General features: G+C 41.6%; 1 protein-coding gene across 1 annotated transcript in view; it reads left to right on the forward strand.

Annotated features, from left to right (window-relative positions):
- The first annotated feature begins 2,808 nt into the window (after positions 1-2,808).
- STT3A (STT3 oligosaccharyltransferase complex catalytic subunit A) overlaps positions 2,809-13,010 on the forward strand; it is a 31,419-nt gene continuing 21,217 nt past the window's right edge. The window contains exons 1-7 of the mRNA XM_025893582.2: positions 2,809-2,894; positions 5,149-5,275; positions 6,534-6,594; positions 9,965-10,086; positions 10,448-10,593; positions 11,781-11,871; positions 12,691-12,797. Coding sequence (XP_025749367.1) covers positions 5,188-5,275; positions 6,534-6,594; positions 9,965-10,086; positions 10,448-10,593; positions 11,781-11,871; positions 12,691-12,797 — 615 coding nt within the window. The 5' untranslated portion in view covers positions 2,809-2,894; positions 5,149-5,187. The remainder of the gene's footprint in view (positions 2,895-5,148; positions 5,276-6,533; positions 6,595-9,964; positions 10,087-10,447; positions 10,594-11,780; positions 11,872-12,690; positions 12,798-13,010) is intronic.

Genomic DNA, 13,010 nt, shown 5'->3' on the forward strand with positions numbered 1-13,010 from the left:
AGAGCAAAAATGAAAGGAAAACACACCTGGATGGAATCTCTAAGGAAAAGTCATTTATCTGAGAGAAAAACAGGTTACTTACAAAGGACTGTGATTCACATGGGCATTAGACTTCTCAAGAACAACTCTAGATAACAGAAGGTAAAATTGTAATGCCTTAAAAAGGATGCTTTTTTGTGTGGTCATGTGTATAGGAGATGCGTGGGTCCCCATTTTGTTCCCATAATTCTAGCTATGTTATAAAGGGTAAAACAAAGGCATTGTTTGCTTTCCATTCAGCTTTTCTGAAAAAGTTACATGAAAAATCTATCAAAGGGAAAAATAAATCCAAGAAATAGATGACTAATTAAAACAAAAAGCACCCAACCAAACACGAAACAGTGAAATAAATGCATTAAGAAGAAATCTTGATAATGTCGCTTTGCAGCACATTTGGAAAAGTAGATTCTGGGTAGAAGATCTTCAGGAAGAAAATAAATACTGTTACTCTGGTGTGCCTCAGATGAGATGAAGGCATGTAAAAGAGGTAAGTCAACACTTCAGGAAACACTAGGAGCTCCATAGGAACGATCTGACTCGTACAAAGCAAGCAAAAATAGCATTATTCTAAGCAATTCATGGAATAGTAAAAATAGTGTTTCTGAAAGAACCAACTCAAAGCTTTTGGTCCAATAAAGCAGGAAGAAGAAGGATTAACTAATATGCTGAATTCAGGTACAATCTCTGGGTTCACAATAATTTCCCCCATGACTTTGCTGTGCCGACTTTTATTTAATTATAGATAAGACTTTCCCTATCAACTGGTAGTAATGAATCACCTAAAAATTGGCTTCATGGGGTGCCTGGGTGGCTCAGTCCGTTAAGCATCTGCTTTTGGCTCAGGTCATGACCCCATGATCCTGGGATAGAGCCCCAGGACAGGCTCCCTGCTTAGTGGGGAGCCTGCTTCTCCCTCTCCTGCAGCATCCCTTGCTTGTGTGTTCTCTCTCTCTGTCTCTGTCAAATAAATAAATACAATCTTTAAAAAATCAGCTTCAGTTTTAAACTTTGTTCTTTGGTAGTATATTTTGACTTTTGAAAAGGTTGACTTAGTTTTACCACCTGGAAACTTAAGAGATTCCCTTTAAGAAACATGTTCAATAATTATTTTAAAAAATTAATGAAAACCCAAGATCTTATGTTCTTCAAACAGTATCTTTTTTTTTTTAACTTTAAAGGAATCTAATTTTAAATTCCTTTTTCTTTTTTGACAGGAAAAAAAAGCGCGCCCTAATTCCTGTTTTGCAGAAGCATTTATTTGAAGTTCCGCAATTCCTTTAGGTTCAGCTTTAGTTTCCTTGCGTTAATAAAATTACACTGAACGCATTGTAAAAACAAAACAAAAAAGCCGAGAGCTGTTGAATCATAACGTCCGAGGGTAAACCTGGTCATGCGAATTGTGAAAAGCACTGATTTTGAAGCACAGATTTAAATGTGCTTTCAGCATGTTTGGTCGGTTGCATTCATAGCAGCGTAAATAGTAAGATAAATGAATGGCATTGGCACTGACTTTGAACAGTTACCGACGCTCCCATTTTCTTTAGAGTAGCATCAGAGAGAGAGAGAGAGAGAAAGAGAGAGAGTGTGTGTGTGTGTACTTGCGTGTTTGAGAGGCGATGCATTTGGATGACCTTCGCCCTCTTCCCTACCCTCAGCATTTCTTTTGCGGGGGGAGGGGGGTGTGATTATGGGGGAGAGAGGGAGGACAAAGTGGTTAGGGCAGCTTTCACTGGCAGATATCTTACAAAGGGGTGAGCTGACCAGGCACAGCAAGGCTGCCTGCTGGGTCTCCAGATAAAGCCTATCTACCGCTTGGAAGGACTGCCTCTGCGGCAGTGGTTGACTCTCACTAGTCAGGCAGCGCAGACCCTGCCAGCTTAACCCCCACGATCTCTCTAGGCCTAGACATGCTCGCTATCGAAGTCCGGGGCTTAAGAAAGGGCTATGCCGGGCGCCTGGGTGGCTCAGACGGTTAAACGTCTGCCTTCGGCTCAGGTCATGATCCCAGGGTCCTGGGATCGAGTTCCGTATCCGGCTCCCTGCTCAGCAGGGAATCTGCTTCTCCCTCTCCCTCTGCCTCTCCCCCTGCTTGTTCTCTGTCTCTCTCGCAAATGAATAAATAAAATCTTAAAAAAAAAAAAAGGGATATGCCTCAGAAATGTGGCAGGGCTCTCTCGTCTATCGCAGTTTACGGGAGCATTGTCAAAAACAGCTCTTGAGCGAAATCTCAGACAAATCTTGTACAAGATGTAGCGGTCCGAACCAGAAAGCGTTTGAGTTTTCATCGAGAATAGGCAGAAGAATCTTCCCTCCTCTTCTTTAGCCTTATGTTAGGTAACAGTCAATTTCTGCACTTTCTTCCAAACTGAGACGAGAAGTCTCCCGGCACGGCTTTTTGGGATTTGTAGATTCAGTTTATCGCTCCGCTTAGTTTCCGCTTCTGGTCACATGACTGGGGTAAATCAGCCACACCTTCACCCCGGCGACTCCTTCTCGGTCCGTAGACCGACACGTCACTCCTCGGCTCTCAACCAAACTGCTCCGAGCACGTTCTTTCCGCGCTCTCGCTCTCACGAGCAAGCCTATCACAGCTCGGCGGGAGCACAAAGTCCCGCCTCCTGGCTGCTAAGTGACATCTGTATTGTCCAGTTAAGAAGTGTGAGCGCGGCTTTGTACACGCCTTTGGCTCTGACAGACAGTTCCGCAATCCTATCGTTCTTTCGAAGTGTGGTAACGAACCAGAGCCAGCCAATGGGGAGCGGTCCAGGAGGCGGACCAGGCTGCTGCCAGGGTTGGGTGCGCCGCTGAACGGATGGCAGAGACAGCGGAGCGGATTCCTGAGGAACGCTGGCCAGGTGAGAAGGCCTTAGGCTATAACTTGAGAATTAGCTGCAGGTGCAGCCCAGGTTGTTGGTGGCGCTGAACGAAGAGCAGGAGGTGGGGCTCTAATGGCGGCGGGTGGGGTGTGTGAAGCGGAGTTTAGGGCCTTGCAGAGGAGGGGGCGTGGGATGTGGGGTGGGGACATCCCGGAATGGAAGGACGTGAAGGTCCGGAATGGGGCGTGCGCTTTGGCTAGGAGGGTGTGCGAAAGATCGGATCCTGGGACTAGTCCTGGAGAGGAAGGCGCTCAGGACTGGGGTGCCCGCGATGGGTAGTGTCGGAGGTGTGGAGTTATGTGAGGTGGGAGGCAGGGAGTTGGGACCTGCTAGAGTGAGCAGAAGAGGGGCGTGGAGGGGAGTAAAAGAGTGAGAGGGTGCGAGAAAGTGTGTAGGCAAACGGGGCTGGGGAGGTCGCCGTCTTGGGAACTAGAACGAGGGTGGGACTGGGATGCCACGGCTCACAGGCACCGTCGAGGAGAGCAGATGCTAAGTGTATAAAAGTGTCTTTGCCCTTACTTGCTCTAGCGATGTGCTCAAATGCCCAGAGAGCACACTAGGAAAACTCCCTAAGGTCCTGACTTAAATTACCAGTTCCTGTACTCAGGTTTCAAGTAGAGGTTCCGGTGCTCTCATTTCTTCTGCTGACTCTTCTAGGCATGTGGCTCATACCAACTCAGTGGTGTAAACATTTTTCTGTTTCAGGCATTCCAGAAAAACATACAAACCTGTGGGGTGTGGCAGGATTATTGACTTCCTGGGGTTAGGTGTTTATTTTTGATTGCAAGAGAGGGTAAAATTTTGGGGTTGTAATTTAAAAACACATGTAAAACTGCCCCTCTGGGACAGCTAATTGTGGAAAAGATGTTGGGGCCAGGAATGTGTGCTTCTTAATGCCTTCCACCTAGTCCGGTGTTATTTTTTCCCCTCGTTTCCTCCAGTAATAGTGAGAAAAAGATTGGGAGGGATGCAGGTTCCTTTTTTCCCCCTGCAGTCTTGAACAATGTTGCATATCCTTTGTTACTATATTCTTTATCATTTGGCCCTTGATCAGCTTATGGTTTAAGAAGGCAGCACTATCTTAAACAGAAATAGCTAACCTCCTTCCTTCAGCATTTTGTTTTAATCTAGTATTTTTTTTCTTCCCTAAGCTTTTCTTGCTTCAGTAGGAATAATTTATTTTCTTTTCCCTTCAGATTTTCATCTAGTTGCATGAGCTATCTCTGAGATCAGTGGCTTAAATCAGCATTGTCAATTACAGACACGTCTTGGGATGGGCATTTGGAAGTGGCTGTAGATCTGAGCAGTAGTTGCAGTGTGATATATGGGATTGAAAGTGCAGTGATACACATATGTGTATCTTTCCCTCTTGAGTGCATCACTACCTGCAGTAGTGATCAGTCATGCTCTTTAGTTGACCCTTTGACCCCTTTGGGATTTGGAACAGAAAGAAGCTTGTAGCCAGTCAGTTGCTGCTGAAATGTAGGGCCATAAATTGGGCATATTCAGTCATGACTTATTTCTCTGATTTCTACTTTCACCTCTGTACTTAATATTCATTTCCTGCTTTCTTCCATACATTCCTGCTTTTTTCTAGAATGCTCTCTTTCTGGGGCACCTGGGTGGCTTAGTTGTTAAGCATCTGCCTTCGGCTCAGGTCATGATCCCAGGGTCCTGGGATCGAGCCCCGCATCGGGCTCCCTGCTCTGCAGGAAGCCTACTTCTCCTTCTCTCACTCCCCCTGCTTGTGTTCCCTCTCTCGCTATGTCTCTGTCAAATAAATAAATAAAAATCTTTAAAAAAAAATAGAATGCTCTCTTTCTCCATTTAATTATTTTTTTTCTCTATTTCCAGTCTTTCCTATTTTCTTTGCATCTCTTCCCCTAACCACCTTTTTTCTCTTCCCATGTTTGCTCCTTACTCCTTTTGTATCAGGCTATTGCCAGTAGCGATTATGTACTTGTTAGCTGTGAAGGAATAGGAAGCAGAATTATGGTGATAGAATCCAGTCACTCCTTTTGAGTCTTGACACATAGACCTGACTTATGCCTACTTCCTTGCCAGTCAGTCATACCTCAGGCAAGGCTTGGATGTTAGTATTAGCTCTGACCCTCTCTGGCGTGTTCATTAGCTCCTGTCTCCTTTATGGCTTTTTTGCCACCATAAAATATGAAAATTAATTAGATAAATTGGAAGTGTTTAATATCCTACACTGTTGACTTTTCCATTTCAGCCATTTGAGTGTCATCTGCTGCTACCCATTGATGTCAAGATGACTAAGCTGGGATTTTTGCGGTTGTCCTATGAGAAGCAGGACACACTTCTGAAGCTTCTCATTCTGTCGATGGCTGCTGTGTTATGTGAGTGTGCACATGGACCTCTCTTTGGGGATGGAAAGGAGAAAATCTTGAAAAAAAATCAAGAATGGCTTTCTTAGATGCCTTGTTCTTTTCAGTAGGTTGTGATGTGTTCTTTTTTTTTTTTAAGATTTTATTTATTTGAGAGAGAGAGAATGAGAGATAGAGAGCACGAGAGGGAAGAGGGTCAGAGGGAGAAGCAGACTCCCCGCCGAGCAGGGAGCCCGATGTGGGCGGGACTCCAGGATCATGACCTGAGCTGAAGGCAGTTGCTCAACCAACTGAGCCACCCAGGCGCCCTGTGATGTGTTCTTTTTACTGTTGTCTAATAGTATAATTTTATGAAGACAAAATACAGGAAACACAGGATTATAAAAGTCAGGTAGAGATCATCTGAGAAAGAATGGGAAGCATGCTGTGCTAATTCTGTTTTCTTATAGGGCTGGAAGATATACTGGGGACCCTTGGACACTGAATTTTATAAAAGACAATTGTCTTCAGTCTAGTTGCCTACTCTAGTATTTCTGAAAATCTCTTCAGAACTTATTCTGTTTTTTTAGATTTTCTAGCTCTTGATGAGTTATAAGTATAATCTCTTAGTTTGCTCCAAAGTAAAGGTTAGTTGTGGGAAGGGGAGGTCAACATATAAAAAAAGTGATCATGTAAGTTGAGTGCAGTATTAATAGGTGAATGCGTTGTTACAGGCCTTGGTAATAAGTAGTTAAATGTGTCCTACCTACGTGGAAAGTGTAGGTGTCATTGTCAGGGGAAAGTGAACTTGTTTTTGTTTCTTCTGTGTGGGAGAGATGGATAAATACTTTATTCACAGTTTTTTTTTTTTTTAAGATTTTATTTATTTATTTGACAGAGACACAGCGAGAGAGGGAACACAAGCAGGGGGAGTGGGAGAAGGAGAAGCAGGCTTCCCGCCAAGCAGGGAACCCGATGTGGGGCTCGATCTCAGGACCCTGGGATCATGACCTGAGGCCAAAGGCAGACGCTTAACGACTGAGCCACCCAGGCGCCCCAGGGTTTTTTTTTTTTTTTAAGTAAACTCTACCCGCAACATGGGATTCAACTCATGACCCCAAGATCAAGAGTCACAGGCTGTACCGACTGAGCCAGCCAGGCACCCCTATTTAGGGATCATTTTACGTTTCCTGTGACTTCTGTGCTGGATAATATTATTGTCTCTATGATACTATAATCTATTATTTTTCATGGCAGACTACCATTAAAATACTAACTTTGGTTTACGCAGCGTTCTCCACTCGTCTCTTTGCTGTCCTGAGATTTGAAAGTGTCATCCATGAGTTCGATCCGTGAGTACTTTTGCTTGGTCTTTTATTTGCTTTGGGAAGCTTCAGGTTCACGGGTTTCAAATTTCAAATTCTAATCAGCTCTTGGTGATGGGGATGTGCTTCCTACATATTTAGGGCAAAAAACCCTCAAGTTTTCCAAAGGAGATAATTGCTTCCTTTTGAGACATTTCTGTTGGAATTAAACAAGTAAGTATCCCAAACTCATTATCTGGCTATGCTAAGAGAAGTCTGGCTACTCAGCTTGGTCCACAGTTAGTGATACAAATTGAGGGAAAGGGGCCTGGTGTGTGTTTAAGGCTCAAAAGAAAATCACAAATCATGAACTTGAGATTTATGACTTTTTGTTTAACAATTTATATGATAGAAATTGGGCCTGTTGGCTAAGTTCTAAGATATTGGGGAAAATTTAAAGCCATGAGTTTGATTAGGGATTTTAGGTGAGTATTCATTTTGTTTCAAGCACCGTTTTACAGGTTATCTCTAAATCCTTACAACCCTACGAGATGGAGGTGCTATTTTCTCCTTTATATAAATGAGACAGGCTAGGAGAGGTCATTGAAGGTTACATGTTTGGAGGAGCCAAGATTTGAATCTAGGTTTGTCCGTCTCTAGACACTAGAGTCACTATGTTGTATTGCCTAAAGTTCAGGCCTAATTAAAAATTTGGAAAGCCAGAATCATAGATTCTTTAAGTGTCATTAATATTTTAAAAATAACATATTTTAGCTTATGGAGCATAGATTCAAAAGTTGATTTGCAAATTTGTTATTTTGTGTAGGTATTTGAAAGCACTTTGGAGGCACACAAATACATTCTTTGGGGCCTCTCAGATCAATTTATATTTTTTTCTCATGAATGAGAAAACGTATCCTTTTGTTTCTTGATCACCAGTCTGTTAAGGCTTTTTCTCAGATTCTCTAGATGACAAACATTGAGGCAAGATGGTCAGGGTAAATGAGACAGTCTGCTCTGCGGCCATAGACCTAGAAGGAACTGTAAAGATCTTGTGATTTGATGCTTTCTTTTGTGGAGCAGGAAACTGATGCCTGGGTTGTGACCCCAGTCCAGACCTCTTCCCACTAATTTATACATCCTCTGCCTTGCCCTGCCTGCCCGTAGGTGAAGGACATAGTTCTCATACATGTCGACTGCCTGCTACCCTCATTCCTGTGTTTCTCTGACAGTTACCAAAATAACATTCATTAGCAACAAACAGAAGGATAGAGATTTCTGCCATCTGCTACTTCTGCTTACTTCAGCTGCTAAAACTTGACTGACCAAGAAGGAAATAGGGTTAGAGGGATGGGCAGGAAAGGTGGTTAGTCATCATTACCTTTAGTAATTAAAAATTCCTTTTATTTATTTATATTTTTCCTTTTTTTCTTATTCGTTTTTACTTTTTTAATTAAATTTTTATTTGAATGTAGTTGGTACACAGTGTTAACATTAGTTTCAGGGGTACAACGTAGCGATTGGACAAGTTTTATACACTGTGGTGTGTTCAGCACAAATGTAGCTATCATCTGTCACCATACAATGTTAGGACTATATTCCTTATGCTGTGCCTTTTATTCCCGTGACTTATTCATTCCATAATTGGAAGCCTGTGTCTCCCATGCTTTTTCATCCATTTAGCCCATCCCCTCAACCTCTGCCCCTGTGGTAAGCATCAGTTCGTTCTGTTTTTACAGGTCTGATTCTGCTTTTTGTTTATTATTGTGAAATCATATGGTATTTGTCTTTCTCAGTCTGACTTTCTTTTAGCATAATACTCTAGGTCTTTCCATGTTGCTGTAAATGGCATGATCTCATCTTTTTTATGGTTGTGTAATATTCCATCGTATATATATGTGTATATATTTGTGTGTGTGTATATACCACATCATCCTTATCCATTCTTCTCTCAGTGGACTCTTAGGTTGCTTCTGTATCTTGGCTACTGTAGGTAATGCTGCAGTAAACATATGGGTGCTTTTAAATTATATATATATTTTTTTATATATATCATATATCTTTTTAAGTTAGTGTTTTCATTTTCTTCAGGTAAATTCTCAGTAGAGGAATTACTAGATCATATAGTATTTCTGTTTTAAATTTTTTTTTTGATTTTATTATCTTTTTAATTTTTCGACAGAGAGAGAGAACGCAAGCAGGGGAGTGGGAGAAGCAGGCTTCCCGCTAAGCAGGGAGCCCGATGTGGGATTCGATCCCAGGACCCTGGGATCATGTCCTGAGCCGAAGGCAGACGCTTAACAACTGAGCCACCCAGGCGCCCTCTGTTTTTAATTTTTGGAGGAACCTCTGTATTGTTTTCCACAGTGGTTGTACCAATTTACATTCCCACCAGCAGTGCATGAGGGTTCCTTTTTCTCCACATCCTCACCAATACTTGTTATGTCTTGTCTTTTTGATTTTAGCCATTCTGACAGGTGTAAGGTGATACCTCATTGTGGTTTTGATTTGCACTTCCCTGATGATGAGTGATGTTGACCATCTTTTCATATGTCTGTTGGTCATTCTTATTTTTAACTTTTTTAATTGTCATTTTCTCTTCTTTTAAAATAAGAAACTTAAGAGGTTACATACCTTGGACCTAAAGAATTGTGTCCTTCCCTCTATAACTCCAAGAATTTGTATCAAATATTTTTTTGAAGATCTTATTTTTAAGTAATCTCTACACCCAATGTGGGGCTCAAACTTACAACTCTGAGATCATGAGTCACATGCTCTATCAACTGAGCCAGACAGGCACCCCTCAAATATTTTTATGTAGTTTATATTTTTATGCTATTACATAGGTGGCAGCCAGAACTATTTTAAATAACATGAGTAGGACTTCTAAGTTTAAACACTCATTAAGAAGTTTGTGTTGCTGAGTTGATTAAAAAAATTGTAAGGTGTATAGGTGTTATACCAACATCTTTAGAGATGCTCATCACTTGAAGTTATCTTTGTGTCCTCCTATGTGGTATCAAAATGTTCTTTTTTATGTTCCTGTTTCTTGGAAAGGGCCAAATTTATTGGTGCCTACATCTCAGCTGTTTTATGTTTGGTGCTTGAATTCTCTGGTGCTAATGCCTACTAATTGCCAGGCTGGTAAAGTATCCTGCTTGAGTTAGGCTCCAGTTGCATTTTCTTCTTAGAGAAGCAGTGCTTTAGTTGAGACAAACATGGAGCTAGAAATGAGCAGACTTATGGTAATATAAAATGATTTTCATACTTGGCCTAATTTTTGGTACCGAATTGATTTTTATTGGAGTAAGGGTAAGTTCCTCAATTATGAAACCTGAGGAACAAAATTCTCTGCAAATTGGTACCACTATGTGAGTATGAAGAGGAGGAGACGCAGATCATTTCCTTCTTGCCACAGGTACTTTAATTATCGGACTACCCGGTTCCTGGCTGAAGAGGGATTTTATAAATTCCATAACTGGTTTGATGACCGGGCCTGGTACCCTTTGGGACGAATCATTGGAGGAACAATTTATCCAGGTGAGAGGAACAGGATTTTTTTTTTTAAATTTTTTAAGAGAAATCAGGCATTCTACAATAAGGAACAGTTTCTCTTATTTCTAATATCTTTATTTTGTGACAATTGTAACTTCATTCTGATTACAGATCCCTAAAAATGGATCTTATATATACAGGAGAATATATATGGGAGATGGGGATGGGTGGATTTTCATAAATTCTCGAATTTATAGGCCTAGCACAGTTGCAAGGTGTTAGTATTTATGGTGGTTTTTTAGGAGTTGTGTTATCACTTTATTGATACTTTGATTTTCTCTTTCTCTTTCCCTTAAGTTCTTGTCTTACTAAGATAACCTAATGGGGTTTCTTCTTCCTGTTACAGGCTTAATGATCACGTCTGCTGCAATCTACCATGTACTCCATTTTTTCCACATCACCATCGACATTCGGAATGTCTGTGTGTTCCTGGCCCCTCTCTTCTCTTCCTTCACCACCATCGTCACATACCACCTTACCAAAGAGCTCAAGGTGAAGGATTTGGGGTGATAGGCTTGGGAATGAATGTTGTTGAACCTCTCCAGCAGATGCTAAAGGGTAGGGGATTGAGAGCCTCAGAAGGGCAGGGAGCCAGAGACTAAAGACAGCTTTGGCTAGGCTAAATTATTGGGTTCACTCCAGCCCCTTCCTAGAATATGTGGTTTCTCTTTATTTCTCCTTATTAGAGAACATTTGAAGGTCAAATAAAAATTTCTACATAAGGAAAAAAAAACATTTAAAATGTAAAATGTGAGCTTTAGATTTTGAAGTTCTCACAATCTAAGGGAGAGGAAAAATAACTACAGGAAGTGTTCCAAAATGGTTAATTTTTTCTACTGGCAGTGCACATTTAGCAATTATTTGTTGATTTTTTTTAAACATTTATTTAAAAGTTATTAAACCACTTTTGTAGTAGGCTCTAGAATACTGACTCTCTATTTCTAGGTTTCTACATTGCTGATCCTGGTTCCTTGGATGCTATTCTTAGTTTGTGGCTGTGGTGTCAGGGAGATACCTGAGAGGTGATAAACTAGTAGGAGGTCTTGGGACACTTGAGTTTAGTTTGGAAACCTTTTCAGCCTTCTCTTTGCTGCCCTGTTCCAAATTTGACTCTTCCAACAGACAAGTCCTTACTCTCTTTTGGAGTGTGAGTTATATTTCGATGTTCCTCTCTTCTGAGCTCACAGATTGCCTTGTGATATTCCAGCTTTATTATCCAAGCTCCTGGCATCTTTAGTCCAGATAGATGATCACCTTTTGGCTTTTTAACTTAAATAATAGTTGTCTTCCTTTGATTATCCTTGCCCACCTCCTAGAGGTGTGACTGTTCAGGAGTGTGCAGATATTATTAGGGATTTGGGACTCATAAGCCTGGGAATACTCCAGCCAAACAGCCCATTTCTGGGGCAGTGTCTGATGTCTGACAGCTTACATGGTTTGCCTGTCCTTAGCATATGTGTATTCAATTTCAGAGAAACTGGTGTCATCATGGGGAATTCGTTGTGAAGTTTTTAGCTTTCTTGTGCTGCAAACATTTCTAGCATTTCTAGCATCACTTCTGCCTTGGAAAGTTTTGGACTGTTCCCTGGGCCCATTTTAAATAGAATGGATTAGTAGATCCTCTCTTCTCTCTCAGGAATGGATGGTGTTGACTTCCTGTTACCCCTCTTTTCTTATAGGACGCAGGGGCTGGGCTTCTTGCTGCTGCCATGATTGCTGTAGTTCCTGGGTATATCTCCCGATCTGTGGCTGGCTCCTACGATAATGAAGGTAAGACTTAAAATGCTGAAGATGATCTGTTCATTTCATTATTCAGTAGATCTTCAGGAAGTGCAGTAGAATCTGAGTTCATATCTGATGTTTAGCAGTAGCAAAAATGGTATCTGGGTGAGGAGATTAGAAATGGGCAGGAAGGGACCTCAGACAAATTTATAATCTCTCTGTCTGTCATCTCCTCCGGAAAGGTAGCTGGTAATTTTCCTTATATAAGGTCTTTTGCTCTTCTCTGGATTCATAAAAGTGGAGTTAGTTCAGTGTTGAATGTTACTGTTATTTTAACATATTAATCATTTGCTTTTTTTTCCTAGATAAGAGAGATGGATATTCTTTATTATTTATTTTTTTAAAGATTTTATTTATTTGAGAGGGTGAGAGAGAGAGCACGAGTGGTGGGGAGGGGCCGAGGGAGAGGGAGAAGCAGACTCCCTGCTGAGCACGGAGCCTGATGTGGGGCTTGGTTCCAGGACTCCGGGGTCATGACCTGAGCCAAAGGCAGTTGCTTCACCAACTGAACCAGCCAGGCACTCTGAGAAATGGATATTCTTTTTTTTTTTTTTTTTTTTTAAGATTTTACTTATTTGTCAGAGAGAGAAAGAGAGCGCACAAGCAAGGAAGACGGCAGAGGGAGAAGTAGGCTCCCCACTGAACAAGGAGCCTGATGCGGGGCTTGATCCCAGGACCCTGGGATCATGACCTGAGCCGAAGGCAGACACTTAACTGACTGAGCTACCCCGACACCCCCAGAATAGTATTCTTAAATATTATGTCAGTACGGCCTTTTATTGAATTGTTGTTCTGTTCTTTCTGCAGGGATTGCCATCTTTTGCATGCTACTCACCTACTACATGTGGATCAAAGCCGTAAAGACTGGTTCCATCTATTGGGCAGCCAAGTGTGCCCTTGCTTATTTCTACATGGTAACTTTTCACTCCTTTCTTCCACGAGTGTCTCTATTGGGATCAACTGATATAAGCTGGAAATAGCTCTTGGGCTTTGAGACCATGGATTGGAGGCTAGAAGTCTTTATTGTCTTATGTCCCTACAAAACCCAATCCAAGGCAGGTGTGGATATCTATCCATTGTATAATAGCAAAGTAGAGATAATGTTTTTAATTTTTAAAGTTCTCCAA

Source organism: Callorhinus ursinus, unplaced genomic scaffold (genome assembly GCF_003265705.2).
Source record: "Callorhinus ursinus isolate GAN/ISIS: 27379988/994484 unplaced genomic scaffold, GSC_fseal_2.0 scaffold19, whole genome shotgun sequence".
Taxonomy (NCBI): Eukaryota; Metazoa; Chordata; class Mammalia; order Carnivora; family Otariidae; genus Callorhinus; species Callorhinus ursinus.